At 35.4% G+C, this 20,214-nt stretch overlaps 1 protein-coding gene across 2 annotated transcripts in view; it reads left to right on the plus strand.

The window, feature by feature from the left end:
* Nucleotides 1–20,214, plus strand: part of LOC113518187 (solute carrier organic anion transporter family member 4A1) — an 81,523-nt gene that overhangs the window by 48,635 nt on the left and 12,674 nt on the right. For both annotated transcript variants that reach the window (XM_052892852.1, XM_026902987.3), the window contains 4 exons: nucleotides 6,880–6,973; nucleotides 7,860–8,064; nucleotides 11,742–11,907; nucleotides 18,707–18,809. In XM_052892852.1, coding sequence (XP_052748812.1) covers nucleotides 6,880–6,973; nucleotides 7,860–8,064; nucleotides 11,742–11,907; nucleotides 18,707–18,809 — 568 coding nt within the window. The remainder of the gene's footprint in view (nucleotides 1–6,879; nucleotides 6,974–7,859; nucleotides 8,065–11,741; nucleotides 11,908–18,706; nucleotides 18,810–20,214) is intronic.

Below are 20,214 nucleotides of genomic sequence, written 5' to 3' on the forward strand. Positions count from 1 at the left end.
AACATAGGTAATTTATTTTTAATGCATTTTTTATATTCTTCGTATTAGAAAATAATAATTTGAAAGAAAGAAAGAAAGAAAGAAAAAAACTTTATTTTACAAGAAATATGCGACGGCACCCACACAGGGGTTAAAAAAAAATCCATATATTAAGAATTATAATAAAGAAACAACACAAAAAAATATTTATAAAAAAATATATATATATATATATATAAAATTAAAAAAGAAAAATAAAACGATTCGTATTATAACAATTTCATCAAAAATGAGTGTGTGTGTGCGTGTTGTTTTTATATGTTTGTATTTGTCTTGTATATGTGACTATTCGTATATATAAAGTGATTCAGCCGAAATTGAATGAAATTATTAAATAATTGAAATGTTTAATTAACTAATAGATTTTTTATTTGCACATCAGCAGATTGTATTATGAGTCGATCATTTATTCGTTTCAATACATTTTAAATAGTATATTTTAAATAATAAACTGTAGGTACCCGACGATGATCACGGATCTTCTTTGCCTTCTAAGGAGAGCTCAGTTAGAAGCCTTGAGAAGATCCGCTTTACTCTAAATTGCTCTCAGCACAAACATCGCCTTATAGTACTTATACAATTGTATCGTTGTGTTTGTAAATTGTCTTGCTTATTTCCTATATTGTATAATGCAAATAAAGTATACTCATTCTTTCATACTCATTCTAGTTTTATTATCAGGGGCAACAGCCCTCGGGTGTCCGGCTATATTGCCTTCAGAGCTGACATGATTTGGGGAAAAGGGACTAGAGTAAATAAAATATTTTTTTTAATAACAAATAAACTAAACAGGCTATTGTATTTAAATGACTAATTACATTGTAGTATATATATTCTGGCCATTATCAGTACGTTTACGATACATGTCCCTTTATGTGGGACAAATTGTTCCTATTTGTTTAGTGCCCAGTGCGTCACAAACCTCTCACAATATTCTATGGTTTGGGGAAAAGGACTAGAGTAAATAAAATATTTTTTTTAATAATAAATAAATAAACTAAACGGGCTATTGTATTTAAATGACTAAATTTTGTATATAATTTGGCCGTTTATCAGTGCGTCCACGATACATGTCCCTTTATGTGGGACAAATCGTTCCTATTTGTTTAGTGCCCGGTGCGTCACAAACCTCACACAATATTCGTCCGGTGCGTGACTACGCATCGGATTTTCGCATCGGTTGTACACTCTTTATAAACGACCATTTGTTTATTTAGTAAAGTACCGGCGTGCTAATGGAATGGTATACAGGATTTTTGAAGAGTGCACCTAAAAATATATTTTGTTCGCCGACGAAAATTGTCTTGTTTATTTATTTTTTCAAAAATAAAATATACTGTAATAATGTCAATATATCGTCATAGTCGTAGAATACTGACGGATCTTTATATGTAATCTCTGTCAGATCCGTCAGTATTCAACGACTATGACGATATACAATCTATAGTGTTTCCGTTACTTTATCCAAAAAAATTATAGCTCAATAAAATGGAAATCTCTTTCTGTTGTCAACAAGATATATCTAGTGGTGTGGGAAGAGGGGATTGTTAGTAATGGCGTCTAATAATCTTATAGCTAGCAATTTACACTATCAGATCAATTTTCCATGGAAACTACCCTGATTAATTCCTGGTTCATTTTAACCGTTGACTGCTGAACGTAAGTCTTTCCCATAAGAGTTTTGCCAGTAGTTGTCACGCTTGGCAGGAGCATTTGGACGCTGCTGCCCATTCCTCGATCATTAAGTTATTTTAATTGTCCCTTACGACACCCACAGGAAAAGAAGTGATCACCTATTCTATGCCAGGATCACACGAATATGATGTCATGTCACGGTGGTATAACTGAGCTGCTTTCCACCTCATCCTTATGATCCCTTATTGGTGCCTCACCAGCGTATACCGACAGCGCAGGCGGTTTTTTTTTTATGCAACTTAGAATGACAAACAAGCTGACGGCACACCTGATGGAAAGTGGTAACGGTCGCCTATAGACACGAACAGTACCATGGACATAACAGAGTATACTGCTGTCGTTCCATGTAGATACATTAAAAAAAACCTGCGTTATCATTATACTCTTATCATTCCATTTACATCCTTGTTTTTTTGCATACATATTTACGTTTAATTGTGCATACATATTTAATTTATTTATTCTTATACAAAGCACAAACTACATTGTGCTTTGTAGGATACTACATAATATTATAATATTAAAAAAAAAATATAATTCAATTCTTTTCTTCTTCTAAAGAAGAATTCAATTCTTCTAAAGAAGAAGCTGCCATCTCCTACCGAAGGTTGGCGACCATCATGACGATATTTACTTCGTCCACCGCCATCTTGAAAAGGGATCTGGTGTTTATTCGGAATCACTGCTTTAGATTTTTTAACCAGGACTTTCGGCGTCTTTCCAATCTTCGGCAACTTCAGACCGGGGGGAAGGGATTGTTAGTAATGGGGAGGTTAGTCCCCATTGCTATCAATATACCCTATTAGGTCGATCTCCACGCGGTTCCCCCTGGAAACTATCGTGACTAATTTTTCGTTGAATTCGTCACGATAGGCTAACTGACCTGCCTTTTCATCCTCACCTATCACCGCCTACTGGTAACTCGCCAGTGTACGATAGCGCAGGCGGGGTTACCATGCCACTTTCATTTTTTCTTTATACAACTTAGAATGGCAAACAAGCTGACGGCCCACCTGATGGAAAGTGGTAACCGTCGCCTATAGACATGAGCAGTACCATGGACATAACAGAGTATACTGTTTCGCCCATGATACCCCCCATGCGTTGCTATTCCTGAGGACTCAGGTGTTATTCCTCTGTACCCAGTAAATTCACGCCGTATCCCACCCTTCAAACCGAAACATAACATAACATAACTTGCATAAAAGATTTGTAACTTAAAATATTTATGGCATAAATAAACAATTAATACACGTGTGACGTCCCTGGATAATATAGGTGTCATTTCTGTACTCTGTACTACAATAAGGCGGGTCGTATGCTAATTTTTTTTTTCTAAATAGATTATAAAAAATGTACAAACCAACCATATATTGCGTATCGTACACTTTACATGCCAGTTTTTTACAACAAATAATTACATGTAATCTAATTATGCAACGGCAGGCATCCGCGCCCTCTTGCGACCAGTGTATTCGAGTGTGACACTGTATGTGTATATATAAGATACAAGTTTACTGCACCCACTGTTGGACTTTGACCTTTGCGCTGTAAACACATTTTATTATTTTTATCTTTATGCAATTTAGAATGGCAATATTTGAGGTAAAGTAGAGACTGTACAAAAGTCGATTGTTTGGGTACCTCTGTTCCATTCGTGTTTCAACTCTGAAGCAGTTGTGTTTGCATGGCTGTGTTTCGGTTTGAAGGGTGGGATATGGCGTGAATTTACTGAATACAGAGGAATAACACCTGAATCCTCAGGAATGGCAACGCATGGGGGGTTTCATGGGCGAAACAGTAAACTCTGTTATGTCCATGGTACTGCTTATGTCTATAGGCGACGGTTACCACTTACCATCAGGTGGGCCGTCAGCTTGTTTGCCATTCTAAGTTGTATAAAAAAAAAAAGTTAACAAATGATCTCTTTAGGGTTCAATCATAATTATCTATATATATAATAAAACTGTAGAGGTAAAATGTCTGTACAATAAAAAAAAGACGCTAAAAACCGAGTCAAGGGATGTTAGAAGTGAAATAGAACATATCCAGACTTTTTCAAATTTTTGTTTGTCTGCCTGTTTGTTCGGGCTAATGTCCGAAACTGTTGGATCGATTTAAATGAAATTTTACATAATGGTACCTTACATACCCAGTCAACATTTTATTTATTTATTTTTATTTATTTATTTACACTTTATTGCACCAAGTAAAAGGAGAAATAACAAATACAGTAAATACTAATGAGAAGTGATACAAAAGGCGGTCTTATCGCTATTTTACATACTTTTAATCACGGAAAATTGAGGAGTTCCCGTGTGATAGTTAAAAAACTATAGTAACAGCTTACACAGCTTAGTACACAACCAACTTAAATAAAATCATTTTGATCCAAGACAAAGAGTGAGAACGATATATATATATATATATATATATATATATATATATATATATATATATATATATATATATATATACAAATACCACGCGAATAAAGTCGCGGGCATTAGCTAGTTAATAATAATTGTACGGTATATGAAGTCAATTATGCGATACTTTATTTTTATAATGTACATATTATTTTAAACAACCTTCCGTCCTCCGGAAACAGCGTTACGCTATATTGCACCGCTGTAATTTTTTTTTATTTCGTGCAATAAACCGTGAAAAAAAAAAGCATTAGTCTCTATTGATCCAGGAAGTAGGTTTAGTGATAAATTACTATCGCAAAATTATTTTTTAACACGTGACTGTACTGTGATTAATCTATACTTATAATAAATCTGTAGAGAGGTCCATTCTGTACATGAAATATATTTCCAAAATAACTATCAGGGGGTGATTAGTGATTGATATTGATGCCAAAAATGCAATCAGTAAAATTTTTGTCTGTTTGTCTGTATTTTCGTTATAGAAACAAAAACTACTCGACGGATTTTAACGAAACTTGGTATAATTATTCTTCATACTCCTGGGCAGGTTATAGTATACTTTTCATCACGCTACGATCAATAGGAGCAGAGCAGTGAAGGGAAATGTTAGGAAAACGGGAGAAGATACTCCATTTTTAAGCTTCCGTCGCGTATGCAGCCTCAATGGCCACTTTTTAAAATGTAAAAATGTCCACCCATGCGATGCCGGGACGGGCCGCTAGTGAAAAATAAAGCGATTCAAAATTATGCGATTTAAAACAAAATAACTAATTGATAAAATATTGATGTTTTCACTTGAGTAATATAATAGTACATTACTGCAGCGGCCAGCAACTGAGGCATTGATGGACGAAGGTGCAAATGTGGGCCGAGGCGTAGCCGAGGCTATTGAAGTCCACTTTTATTCTAGTCCAGTTTTATTCTGGTCACGTCTGGTAATGTCACAGTTGCATGGACAAAGTCGTGGGTTAGAATTAGTCTAACCATTATATCCAGAATAAGTTGCCCAGGCAATGATCAGAAAATAATAGGTGCCTGGTATATACCGGTCTATTTTTAGCGAAACTATCTGTCCGTCTGTCCGTTGCAGGTACTGAAATTTTAATAACCTGCCGGACGTAGAGTTTATTTCGGTGACGTGTAAGTTTGAACATTTTTATAGATTCCCATTTAATATTGGCCGTAACAGTCATTCTAGGAGTATTATTCATTCATCGGTTAGTGAACTATGTCAACTAGTATATATATGTACTTATGTGTGTAGGTTATTTACTACTATAATTTATGTAATTTTATTATTTACATATGTAGGTGTATACAGCTGTTTTTATTGTATTATTTATTAAATAATTTTACTGGATTTTATAAAACATATTATATCATGCAAACCTTGTCCTGACAATTGTAAATACAACAAAAAAATAATCACTCATATAAGTGCAGCCATTCTGATGCAATGAAATGCGCTTACAAACATTCGGCAATTGATTTTTATTTTTATAGAAGATTATAAAGATAGACTATTAGAGAATGCCTATAGCATTAACTCCGCCTTTTGTACAACATTTTATTGGTCAATAAAGAGACTTTGTACATAAGTCGATTGCTTGGGTACCTCTGTCCCATTCGTGTTTCTACCATGAAACAGTTGTGTTTGCATGGCTGTGTTTCGGTTTGAAGGATGGGATATGGCGTGAATTTATAGGGTACAGAGGAATAACACCTGATTCCTCAGAAATGGCAACGTATGGGGGAATCATGGGCGAAACAGTATACTTTGTTATATTCATGGTACTGCTCATGTCTATAGGCGACGGTTACCACTTTCCATCAGGTGGACTGTCAGCTTGTTTGCCATTCTAAGTTATATATATATATATATAAAAAGTGTTTTTATCAATATTTCTATAACAATAGAAATATTATTAGAAACAGGAATGGCAACGTATGAAGTGTATGATGATTCTCATGACGTTCATGACTATAGGCTACAGTTACCATGTAAGTGGGACATCAGCTTATTTGCAATTCCAAGATGTATAAAAAAAAAATAGTTTTAAAAATGTACGACATTAAAATCAGTAGGTCTAACTGTACTTTTTCCGGCATGGTGTCAAATGGTGTTTCTTGTGTACAAACAATAATTTTCATGAATCATTTAAATTTATGTAAATATGTCAAAATATTGTGGCATTTATGGTACAATCGGAGGCGCAATATGACAGACGTTCCACTTTGATAAAGTATCAAGAAGTCTCAGTACTGCCACAGATAATATTTTTACTAATTCTTAATTAATATTTAAAATGTATTGGCCGTGTGGTCCCGGCATAGAATAGGCCACCACTTCCTTTCCTGTGGGTGTCTTAAGAGGCAATTAATGGGCGAGGGATGAGTAGCAGCGTCCCTCTTTAAACATCTCCAAAGCCTAACTACGGTTGCTAATTCGCCTGCCAAGCGTGGCAACTAGTGGTAAAACCCTCCAAGGGGGAGGCTTATGTTCAGCAGTGGACAGTTAAAGGCTGACATGATGATGACGATTCTTGAAGGTCTAACATAAAGTGTTATGTATATTTTACCTTGATTTAACTAGAAACGGTTTAAATTTATTTACTTCCAAAATACAGATGCACGAAGTTGCGAGTGAAAAGCTATTCTAATATACAATGCTTCAAAAGCAAAACCGTGCATTAAACTGGTCCCTGGTTTCCAGGTATGGTGGTGAACGGATTCGTGAACGTGGTCATCACAACTATCGAGAAGAGGTTCGGGTTGCGGTCCATGCAGACCGGCGTCATCGCTGGAGGGTAATCATAAACAATTTGCTTATTTCTGTATTGTAATTGTCCATGGAGCGGTACAAGGCAAACGTTCTCGGGGTAGATCACCAACGTGACGGACTGACCTCATCAAAACGGCTACATAGCAGTCTATTGTGGAATGCTTTCGCTCGGCGGCGAACAGAAGTGGATGGAGACGCATTGCGAAGACCTAAATCGCTAAGGAGGGCCTCATCGACGATCCACTATCATAATAAAAACCACGACCACTCTGTCTAGAGTGTACGACTGAAGAGAGAGAGAGTATTGTAATTATTTATATGGACTTTGGATTGTAAATAAAGTAAGATCAGTTGGCACATTGTGATGAATTAGCCTGGAACCATGACGGTTTTTTAGCAGCTGCTTGAGCTATTATTATTATTATTGTTAGTAATGAGGATCTAATAGCTTCATTGCTAGCAATATACCCTATCAGGTCGCCTTCCACGGGGTTCCCTCTGGAAACCATCGCGGTTAATTCTTGTGGAAATCGGCCATCATCAGCAACCGTCAACTATCTACTCCTGAACGTAAGCATTTCCCTTGAGAGGGTTTTGCCAGCAATTGCCACACTTGGCAGATGGATTTTTTAGTGATATTTTAAAAAGGACGCTGTTGCTCATCCCTCGTTCATTAAGTTCCCTTAATCGCCTCTTACGGCACTCAGAAGAATAAAAGAGGTGGCCCATTCTATGCTGGAACTATAGGATGTGTGGAAATCGTTACGATGTGTTAAATGACCTATTTTCACCTATCATCCCTCACTGATGCGCCGCCACTGTATACCGATAGCGCAGGCAGGGTTACCATTCCATTCTCACCCATTAAAAAAATATTTCTTATAATAATTGTAACTATTTTTTTGGCACAGCTACGACATGGCGTCCTTCGCGTGCCTGGCCCCAGTGACATATTTGGGTGGAAGGAGCGGCTCCTCGAAGCCCCGCTGGCTCGGCTGGGGCGTGCTCCTCATGGGGACAGGATCTCTACTCTTCGCACTACCACACTTCCTCGTCTCACCATACAGGGTCGCTGGGGAGGAACCGGACGATCTGTGCTCTTTTAACAGAACCGCGGTAGGTAGTGTTGTTTTTAGAATTCGCTATACGATATTTGATAATTTACCAGAGAGAGACTTGGTACAAAAGTCTTCTGCTTGCTTACAAAAGTTTGCTGTTTCTGTCCCATTCGTATTTCTGCCATTAAGCAGTTGTGTTCGCCCCTTTCAGACTGAAACACTGCATGGTTATGTTTTGGTCTGAAGGCAGTTAAATTATGGGGTACAGAAGTACAACTTAGAATGACAAACAAGCTGACGGTCCACCTGGTGGAAAGTGGTAACCGTTGCCTATAGACATGAGCAGTATCATGGACATAACAGAGTGTACTGTTTCGCCCATGATACCCCCCATGCGTTGCCATTCCTGAGAACTCAGGTGTTATTCCTATGTACCCAGTAAATTCACGCCATATCCCATCCTTCAAACAGAAACACAGCCATGCAAACACAGCTGCTTCACGGTTGAAACACGAATAGGACAGAGGTAGTCGACCCAAGCAATCGACTTTTTTACAAAGTCTCCCTCTGATACGGTACATACAGCAAAATAATATTTTTATACAATTTTTGTCTGTATGTCTGTCTGTTTGTTCCGGCTAATCTCTGAAATGGCTGTACCGATTTTAACGGGACTTTTATTGGCAGGTAGCTAATGTAATAAGGAGTAACTTAGGCTACGTTTATTTTAGAAAAATAAAGTAGTGTTGCAATGTCCAAGTACTGTCCAGTATCGCGCGCAGCTCACGCGCATGCCACCACTGGGCCGTCACGTGCGAACGAAGTCGCGGGTACAGCTATTGTCAATAAAAATATAACTTAATTTGGAATAAGTAAAAATAAAATGAAATTAAATAGATGTCATTATAAAAAAATATAAAAAATTAAAGAATCAACTGTTAGACGGAATAAAGTTTGCCGGGTCAGCTAGTATACAAAAAAAGTACAAAAGGAAAATATATAAAAAAGTTAACATAATTTTTCGTGGGTATACCACAGTAACACAAAAAGGTCACAATTCAGTTTATATAACTTTGCTCTCAAAAGATCAAAACACTGATATTATGTTGTGGCCAAAAGTAAAAATGTTTTATTTATTTATTTATTTAAAGGAATACCAACAGCATATTGCATTATAACATATAGGTATAACAAACATTAAATATAATACAATATTAATGCACACGCCTATTATAGGTATTCACAGCATTCACTTTAACATAATAAATACAGTGCGAGAAAATGAAGTAACAATTATAATGAATTAAATAACACTAGACTACATATATTTTAAAAGTTGCGTTATTAGTTATAGAAATCACCAGAGGGAGACTTTGTACAAAAGTCGATTGCTTGGGTACCTCTGTCCCATTCGGGTTACAACCGTGAAGCAGTTGTGTTTGCATAGCTGTGTTTCGGTTTGAAGGGTGGGATGTGGCGTGAATTTACTGGGTACAGAGGAATAACACTTAAGTCCTCAGGAATGGCAACGCATGGGGGTATCATGGGCAAAACAGTATACTCTGTTATGTCCATGATACTGCTCATGTCTATAGGCGACGGTTACCACTTTACATCAGGTGGGCCGTCAGCTTGTTTGCCATTCTAAGTTATATATATAAAAAAAAACAAAAATGTTATTACATCTATATCAGTAAGTACGTGTAGGTTTAATCCGTACACAATCGCCTCACCCTCGCTTTACAAATCAGCATTCTTCATAATGAATTTGAATGGTAAAGAACAGCTTTCAGTACATACAAAGAGCGTTCTATTGCGCGTCTGTGCGTCCGGGTGTTCGGATGACAAGCTAATGACGACGTATTACTAAATGTCACGGTTGACAATATTAATCCACTAGAGGGATACTTCGTACTATCATCTGCTTAGGTACCACTTCTATTGTCAAGAACAATAATTCTGCCAATAAGCAGCAAGCTAACATACTATAATAGGGGGGAAAGGGATTGTTAGCAATGGAGTTTGACAGCCCCATTGTTAGCAATATGCCCTATTAGGTCAACCTCCACGTGATTCCCCCTAGAAACCATCGTGAACAATTCTTGTTGAATTCGTCGCGATGGACTAACTGACCTGCTTCATCCTCACCTATTATCCTTCACTGGTGCGCCGCCGGTGTATACCGTTAGCGCGGATGGGGTTTCCATTCCATTATCACCCATTAAAAAAAAATACTGTAATATACTAGAGTTCTTTAAGACTTCTTTGTTTCAGAATCCTCATATAGTATGATGAAACATGTTTCACTAAATATAGTATGTACTAAATATAGAAAATGAAAACGTACATTTATATATTCACATTATTGTACGTACATCCTGGGGGATGTGCTAATATACCGGCGCATCCCCCGAGTGGTAGGGTGAGCACGCCATCCACCCTATCTGGAGAGAGGAGACCTGCTCTTACCATCAGGGGGCGGGTCGCTGCCGTCGGAGATGTGGTGAGTGCGTAAGCGAACCCATGTCTCCGACATATGGCACCTCGAGGGTATATCGTCTGGTTTTTGGTGGGTACACCCCCACCTTACGGGGGGATTCCCACAGTACCCATTCACCTCCCACAAGGTGTATGGGTCTGCATAAAGACGTTAATAAAAAAAATTACTGTACGTACTGTACGTATATATATATATATATATATATATATATATATATATATATATATATATATATATATATATATATATATATAAAACGAACAGAGTTTTGTGCCTTCTCCTCTCGTACTGTTTATAGTTACTTCTCTCCATCCAAAGATTACCTGGAAGAGATCGCTCTTGGCGATAGGCCATAAATTTTTTTCTCAGTTAATATTTTCTTGTAATTGTTTGTATTTATAATAAGTTTACTATTGTAATCTTATGGAGGAAACAATAAAGAGTATCTATCTATCTAAATAATAGTTAAAATTTACAAGGGTTCTTGTTTTAATTTTTAGTATTATGTAAGAACGAACTTTCATTATTTTCTTTTAAGTTTTTATTATTATATGCAACTACAAAAACTTTCCCAAAATTTCCTTACAGTAAATTGAGATGGCTGAAAGGCAAATGCCTCTCGTAACACGTATCTCTTACCCATTTTTATAATTGACATCCTCCTACTGTTTTGTTTCTTTGAATCGATTTTGATAGCTTTCATCATTTCAATTAATTAATTTTATTAACATTTGTGGTTTTTAATCCATGGTAATGGAATGATAACCCCATCTGCGCTATCGATATACGCTGGTATGGCACCAGTGTGTTGTGGCATGATGGTTTCCATAGGAAACCGCGTAAAAATCTACCAAATAGGGTATATCACAATGGGGGTTCACATTCCCATTATTAACTATCCCTCTTCCTTGGGGAAAAGTTACAATGTATTTGGATACATTGTAGCTTTTAATGGATAATTGAATTGTAACCCCGCCTGCGCTAACGGTATACGTTGGCGGGGCACCAGTGTGGGATAATAAATGAGAGTGAAAAAGGCATGTCGTGATGAATACACTTGGAATTCAGCAAATTGGTTTTCAGGGAGGACCGCGGGGAGGTCGACCTGATTGGGTATATTGTTAGCAATAAGACCCTTAGTGGACTTTGTGGTTAACGAGTTACTAGGATAAAAAACTATAATTTTTATCTAAATAAAATACTAAATTTTTATTTAAATTACGTTTGTTCTGCAGTCAACACGATGTGAAGGAAACGAGCCGTCCGAGGGCGGCTCCTGGGCAGTGGCGGTGTTCGTGTTCGCGCAGCTGCTGCACGGCGCCGGCGCCACGCCGCTGTTCACGCTTGGCGTCACGTACATCGACGAGAACGTCTCCAAGAAGATGTCCTCTGTCTACTTGGGTTAGTGTCTATCATTACCTAACTAGAGTGGAACTTAACTTGCGATTCTGTACAGGCAAACGCAGTGTAAGAAAACTTAATATGGATTTTTGTGTCAAATTCAAACTTTTTTTAAGATGGGGATTGTGCTGTCAAATTGAAACTTTTTCAGTATTGACAGTACAAGCATGTTGTTATGTCATTCATGCGATTATTCACAAATAGCTAGCAATTAATAAAATATTTTTTTGTTTGAAATTTATTCAATTTGTTATTCAATTTGATGTTAATTTTTTTTTTATTATTATTTCACTTTATACGTAAAGAAGCACGTACCGGGCCGCTAGTATTGCTATATATTATATTACTCATCCCTACCTTACGTACATACTGTACTTTTAACTCGAGAGGTGTAAGCAATATGAACAGCAACAAGGAGCTATAAATACAAGAAAGCACCAGCTGTGTTAAAAAGCGACATTTAGTATCGAACTAAGCATAGCTTGTTCTATGAATACTAGACAGCTAATAAATTTACCAGAGGGAGACTTTGTACAAAAGTCGTTTGCTTGGGTACCTCTGTCCTATTCGTGTTTCAACCGTAAAGCAGTCGTATTTGCATGGCTGTGTTTCTATTTGAAGGGTGGGATATGGCGTTAATTTACAGGGTACAGAGGAATAACATCTGAGTCCTCAGGAATGGCGACGCGTGGGGGGTATCATGGGCTAAACAATATACTCTGTTATGTCCATGGTACTGTTCATGTCTATAGGCGACGATTACCACTTTCCATCAGGTGGGCCGTCAGCTTGTTTGCCATTCTAAGTTGTATAAAAAAAATGTACATAGACACATTTAGTGTAAATACATACATACATATTATAGATAGAAAATACTAGTTTCCTTAGATTATATAGATAGAGCGTCGAGTTTTAAAAACGGGTCAACTTTTTATCAGCTAATTGTCAAATTAGCCGACTTGTTTTTTTTTATCAGTGTTCTATATACTTGCACATACAATGTAACTTGACGTATTATTTAATAAATAAAATGGGTATTTACGCATTAAGAAGATGCAGAAATTATAAGACAAAATAAATATACAAGTTATGAGAGAATCACTCATAACTATTTATCACGGAAAAGTGTATGAAAAAGTTGAAAAGCTTTTCTCGAAGCATTTGTATGGAGACACAACCTATATAATCTAAGTCAGTTGCATACAAAGCGCGAGGATTCAATCTGTAATCATTGAAAGGCGAAGCAGTAGCTCATTTTAAAGTTTTGCATTATTTACACGGACATATTTTAAATACACTATCGGGACATAGGGCGTTAAAAAACAAATTTTAACATGTAAACAATACCTATATTTAGAACTAACAAAATTTTTCATCGTGCCTCCCACCAAATTGTTTATAATTACTTCTCTCCATCTAAAGGTTGCCTGGAAGAGATCGCTCTTAGCGATAAGGTCGCCCATTGTTTTTTCATTATGATTATTTCTTATAATTATTTGTATTTATAATAAGTTTACTATTGTATTCTTTTGGAGGAAACAATAAAGAGTATCTATCTATCTATCTATATACCTATTTCTTTAATATACCTGTTGCCTTGTATATATCTATTACCTTGTTAAGAAATAGGTATGGTACCTACATATACCTATTTACTAACAAAACATTTTCTATCCTGTTATGTCCCGATAGTGTATTTAAAATATATACGTGTAAATAATGCAAAACTTTAAAATTAACTACTGCTTCACCTTTCAATGATTACAGATTGAATCCTCGCGCTTTGTATGGAATTGACATAGATTATATAAATTGTGTCTCCATACAAATGCTTCGAGAAAAGCTGGTCAACTTTTTCATACAATTTTGCGTGATAAATAGTTATGAGTGATTCAAAATCAGTGTTTTAAATAACCACACCAACGAGACAGCCGTCTAAGTACAAAAAGCCACACACAGGAGTTAAGTGCTCTACGCACATAACTCGAGCGTTGTAAGCAATATGAGCGGCAATGAGGAGCTGTAAAACACGGGAAAGCACTAGCCACGGCCGTTGCGACAACACGCGGAGAGAACTAAAGGCATTTGTCGATGAAAATTACCTTTAATGTGCTATTTACTTGCCCCGCGTTGAGGGTACGTTACTTTTATTATCAAGGAAAATTCCTTCTGTGTACTCTTTAACTGTGATAATCCAGCTGTTTTTATAATGATAATAATTGTATATCTTTAGGAATTACGTTTACAATTTATATAAACGTAAATTATAAGATATGGAGTCTTGAATATTGCAATGGTTGTTTCTTTTTCCCTTTGCAGCTTAGAATGGCAAACAAGCTGACGGCACACATGATGGACAGTGGTAACCGTCACTTATAGATATTAATAGAATCAAGGACATAAAAGCTCATTTGCCTTTGTAAGTTGCATAAAATGAAATCCAGATCCGAGCCAGTTCAGAAAAGTTTGTACCCTAAATTGCACTCGAATGCAATATGCGTACCATTGAGTTACGGAGGTTGTTAAATAAAAGTTAACGAATATGTTACTGTGAAAGCATTGAATTTAATTTGACTATTACAATACAAAACAAAACCCATTACAGCCCATCAGTCATGCTACACGGTAATCTGAACTTGAAACGGCTACCGTGCGATTTCACAATATCCGGCTCGAAGGACCGAGAAATTAATTCAGTATATTACCGACGGTAATAAATATGATAAGGCAGTATTATTAGACTGTAGCCCTGTAGAGTTGAAAGTTTCTAGACTGCCTTCCGTGTAAAGGCTTCCAACGAAACAAACGATGATCACTTTTAAATGATCCATACGTGAATTTTATAATTCAGATACATTTTTTGCTGCATAAAAAGAAAACAGAAACTGAAATCTTAATAAAACATCGATGCACGTGAAATTACGTGAATTACAAATAAATTGACAAATTTAAAAAATCTACAATATATAAAAATCTACTGTCCAAAATTTTGTATATATATATATTTTTTATTATAGCACGAATATAGTAAACAAGCATATAGCCCGTTTGATTGTAAATGTTCTTATATATTCATATTTAGGAATATAACGTTAAAACTGCATCCAATTCGGTATAGTAGTTTTGTGTAATGCTAGAACAATCGTATAATAATAATAATATTTCTTTATTATAGATAACTAAGATCCATTTTTGTTAGTAACAACTGACTTAAACTATGTTAGTAAAAAAAAATACAGTATAGATTGACTGATAGACAAAAGTTTAAAATAATTTTTTTTTTTGGCTTCTGTTAGTCTTATTAAGATCTCTCATCTTAATCAATCTTTACTAATCTTTCATAAATATCTCCCATCGTTTAGTTACAATTTTATTATAATATATTAACAATTTTATAATAGATTTTTCGAAATTCTCACAGGAATTCGCACGAGAAATACTAGGCCAAGTACTACCTACGTATATATATATATATATATATATATATATATATATATATATATATATATATATATATATATATATATATATATATATATATATATATATATATATATATATATATATATATACATAGGTATATATATATATACCTATGTATAGTTAATTAGTCGTACAGGCAACCTCAACTATTTCCCCAAACGTGTAATTAATCGAGTGACAAACACGGAAATACATTCGAATGCATTTCCGATGCGAATGCAATCGGCGACGTGTCGACGGCTAAACTAATTGATTGACGCTCTGTCTGTCTGATTTACCTATATTTGGAGGAAGCTCGGATAGGTAGAATTGAATTTTATAGTCATATTAAATTAACATAGATTATTAATATGTATTAATTTTGTTACTGTAACAAATAGCATATATATATATATATATATATATATATATATATATATATATATATATATATATATATATAATAAACATAAAATAATAATGAAATAAATAACGGACTTTTGATTATACAGATAGACACTCTATTTGTAAAAAAAATATGTAATAATGAAAAAAATCTAAGGGCAACCTTCTCGAATGTACATTAAATATTTTTATATATTTTTTTTATTAATATAAATAATAAAAAAATACAATACGTGCACATATTTAACTAATGTAATTATTATGAAAACTACCAAAAATGACACGTTTAGAATAAGTATTTCCATTGCATTTATTTTACCTGACTACCCTCAAAAAATAAACATAACATCGTTTGTTATACAAATTGTATACATATACAGATCATTTATTCATAATTTACAAAATGACAAGTCCAGTTTCAGTAAATTATGTCATTCCCACTGCAAATACGAGTATGTCATATTCTATTCCAATTTCGAGTACATAGCTTTTTTTTATTTTTATTATTTATTTTTTTTTGTTTTATTTAAAAGTAATAATAATTTATAACAATATTAATAACGTCACTGCAAATTGTAATTACATTGATAAATTTCAGAATTAGAGTATATTTATATTTTAACAATTCTTTTTATTTCAGCCACTAATTGTCCACTACTGGGCATAAGCCGTCCCCATAAGTGGAGTTTTAACAATTCTTATTATATTTTAATTATTATGCTTATTATTAGCTATTTGATTCTAGATGTAATAATGAAATAAAAAAATAAATCCTCTTGGATATATTACAAAGCGTCGTCTAGTCCAAAACTAAGCTTTTTTTTTTTATACAACTTAGAATGGCAAACAAGCTGACGGCCCACCTGATGGAAAGTGGTAACCGTCACCTATAGACATGAGCTGTACCATGGACATAACAGAGTATACTGTTTCGCCCATGATACCCCCATGCGTTGCCATTCCTGAGGACTCAGGTGTTATTCCTCTGTACCCAGTAAATTCAGCGCGGGCGGGGATACCATTCCATTTTCATCCAATAAAAAAAAATACGGTAACCATCTCCGTGTATTCTCCATACGAACTCTTCTAAGTAAAAAAAAAAAATCGTTGAAAGTACATACATACAGCTGTCAACGAATAAATGGATCATAAAAACTTGGCTATAGTCTTTACAAATATCGGTCGCGCTTTGTGAGAGCATTCTTTCACATGGCTCCGCGCGTGAGAGTGGCTCTCGGAGGACAAGAGAGCATTGAGAAGCGAGTACTGTGCACTCGAAGTATCGACACGATGCGGGCTTCTGGTTGCACACCGATCTATGCAGTGCGATAAGATTTTCTTAGGATTTGTTCGGTCGAATAAAAAAAAAAGGAATTCTTAATTTGAATTTATCTTTATGGCCAGAAGGTTTTCTTTGACAAATTTGAATTCGTTACTTGGTTTTTAAATCGAATGCGTTGGATCAATATTAATTTTCAGCCAACTACAAAAACATTGAGATTTTTAATTCGGTTTTTTTTTTAAATTTGATACCTCATAACTTCGTCTAAATCGATTTAATTTTTTTTTTCTGAAGGGATATCTATGGACTGATCCCCATTAATCCGACCTATGTATGGACGTGTATGTATTTGTATTTTATTGACTGAAACGTGGCAGGTATAACAAACAAAGTAAAACTTCTTCCACTACATCGGAACCTTTATATTTCCAAGTTGCAGCTTTTAACTGAGAAAACACAGGGGTCGTAAGTGTCCCTCAGAAACGCTGTATAAAGACATACGCCACTGTTTGCAGTGTTAAAACGACGTACCCAAGCACACCAGTGATATTTTTAGGGTTTGTAATATATAGATATAATATATATACTATTAAATACTTTTTTTAATGGATGATAATGGAGTGGCAACCCCACCCGCGCTAACGGTACAACACTGGTGGGGTACCAGTGAGGGATGATAGGTGAGGATAAAGCAGGCCAGTTAGCCCATCGTGACGGATTCAACAAGAATTGTTCACGATGGTTTCCAGGGGGAATCACGTGGAGGTCGACCTAATGGGGCATATTGCTAGCAATGGGGCTGTCAAACCTACCTAAACCCTATAGAATACTAACTATATATTCTATAGATATGGCCGTGTGGTCCTAGTATAGAATAAATAGGCCATCGTTTATTTTGCCGTGTGTTGTAAGAGGCGACTAAGAGAATTTACTGGTCGAAGGATAGGCAACGGCGTCCCTCTTAAAATATTAACAAAGACTAAATGCAGGTGGGTAATCCGCCTGCCAAGCGTGGCAAGTACTGGTAAAACTCCCAAGGGGGAGGCCTATGTTAAGCAGTGGATAATTAACGGTGAATATATTTATGTATATTTATATAATTCCGGTAGATACTGAGTGCATCCAACCAATTTAGATTTCTAATAATAATTTAAAATACACCAACAATTGCAGAGCTAAGCTAACCTTCACTTCGGCGAAATAATATTGTTTTAACTTAGAACGATAATTTTATGCTATTCAACTTTCCTAGTGTTTCTGGTTACTTCGAGTTCTCCGTAAAAAATATACAATATGTCCAACAACTATTATTCCAAGAAACTAAGCGAACTAAACTGTTTTCTTACATTGATAGTATATGTTAAATAAAATACATTCTTGGGAATATCAAACATAACGACTATCATCGAGTTTTAAACTATGTGAAACTTGTAATGTAAATGTATATATATATATATATATATATATATATCATATATTTTTTCTTTTATATTTAATTACTGTATTGGGTCGACTGGAAGAGATCTCTGTCAGAGATAAGTCCACCCTTGCTCACAATATTTATAAATTTTTTTATACAACTTTCTTTTTATGAAACTTGACTTTTTTATAAAACATGAAGGCAAATAATTACGTCGTGTTTTATTGAAGGCGTGTACTACACGATGGCGGTAGTAGGACCGGCAGTGGGCTACGTACTCGGCGGGCAGATACTCAACGTGTACACGGACTTCCTCACTGTCGACTCGGAGGCGTAAGTTATTTTCTTTATACCTTTGACCTGGCAAACAAGCATACAGCCCACCTGATGGTAAGCAGTTACCATAGCCTATTAATGCCTGCGACATCAGAGGCATAACGCTCGCGTTGCTGACCCTGAAGAAACTTCTTTAATCTTTTCTCTATCTATAAATATTTCCATAATATGAGTGTTCAGGAAGAAGCATCTCTCAAATCGTGCTGTATACTACCATCCAGGTTCTAAGGTATACGGGTGATTTCTCTGTCCCCTGTTGGTGGCAAACAGTAAGTATTCGTACTATTGTAGATTACCTGTTAACTCATAATCAGGGTCTGTCTTTGCCTACCTTGTGCCCCTGAACAAGTTTTGGACACCCCCGCTCCCTGAGACTAGGAAAAATACAAGGCCACCTTTTACAGATCCTATGGAGTCTTTATTAGATCTCCATGCTCCCAAGCTTCGCCCAATTGCACCAAAAAGTCACAATATACTATTCACAAGAGTTCATATAGGGCTTCGTACATGTTATTATAACTTATAATTAAGATATTTTCCTAGAATGAAATGGCCTACATTATGTGAAATAATAATATATTTTAAAGAACGAACGTGATTGTAACTCCGAGTATGCTTTCGGTATTTATGGCAAAGCATAAATGAAGCCTATAGGCGACGGTTACCACTTTCCATCGTGGACCGTCAGCTTGTTTGCCATTCTAAGTCGTATATATATATCGGATATTACCCATCTGTAGTACCCACATTAACGATATAAATATGATAATAATTAACCAAATATTCCTTCTACTCAATTAATTTCTACTCAATTATTACATTCCACATTCACGGGGGCCAGTTGGTAATTAAATCCATAGCGGAGGTCGTTGAAAGTTCACACCGTGGAAATTTTGCAGAAGCCATGAAAGTATAAAACGGGAATTAATTTGGCTGAAAAGTTGGCTGAAGCGCACAATGAGATGAAAGCGAGAGCAAGTGAATGAAGCCGCTCTATGCGGGATGGAATATTAAAAAACATACAGTACAACAGTAGGTACCTGTGCGGTGAGATCACGGCTTCGTTCGCCACGTCTCAAGGGACAAACTCTGTTTTTTCTATATGATCAATCTCACTTTGTTTGTTTGTATGAGTTTTATTGTACATTCATATTTGAAATAAAAAACGGATAATATAAAGAAAAAAAAAAAAGTAGAGTACTTTGGAACTGTCGATTTTGGAGTCGTTTAGAAGCTATAATAATATTATGGTACCTTAATTCTGTATTTATAATCACGTGGACTGATATCTATCATTGTACTTTTTCTGGTAAAAAAAGAACTAATTCTTAATTAATTAATTTTTATTAGGTATATATATTTTTTTAAATTGTTGTTATAATCATCGTCTTGCCATCATATT

The sequence above is a fragment of the Galleria mellonella genome, unplaced genomic scaffold, assembly GCF_026898425.1.
Source record: "Galleria mellonella isolate WM207_F2 unplaced genomic scaffold, CSIRO_AGI_GalMel_v1 utg171, whole genome shotgun sequence".
NCBI classification, from domain to species: domain Eukaryota; kingdom Metazoa; phylum Arthropoda; class Insecta; order Lepidoptera; family Pyralidae; genus Galleria; species Galleria mellonella.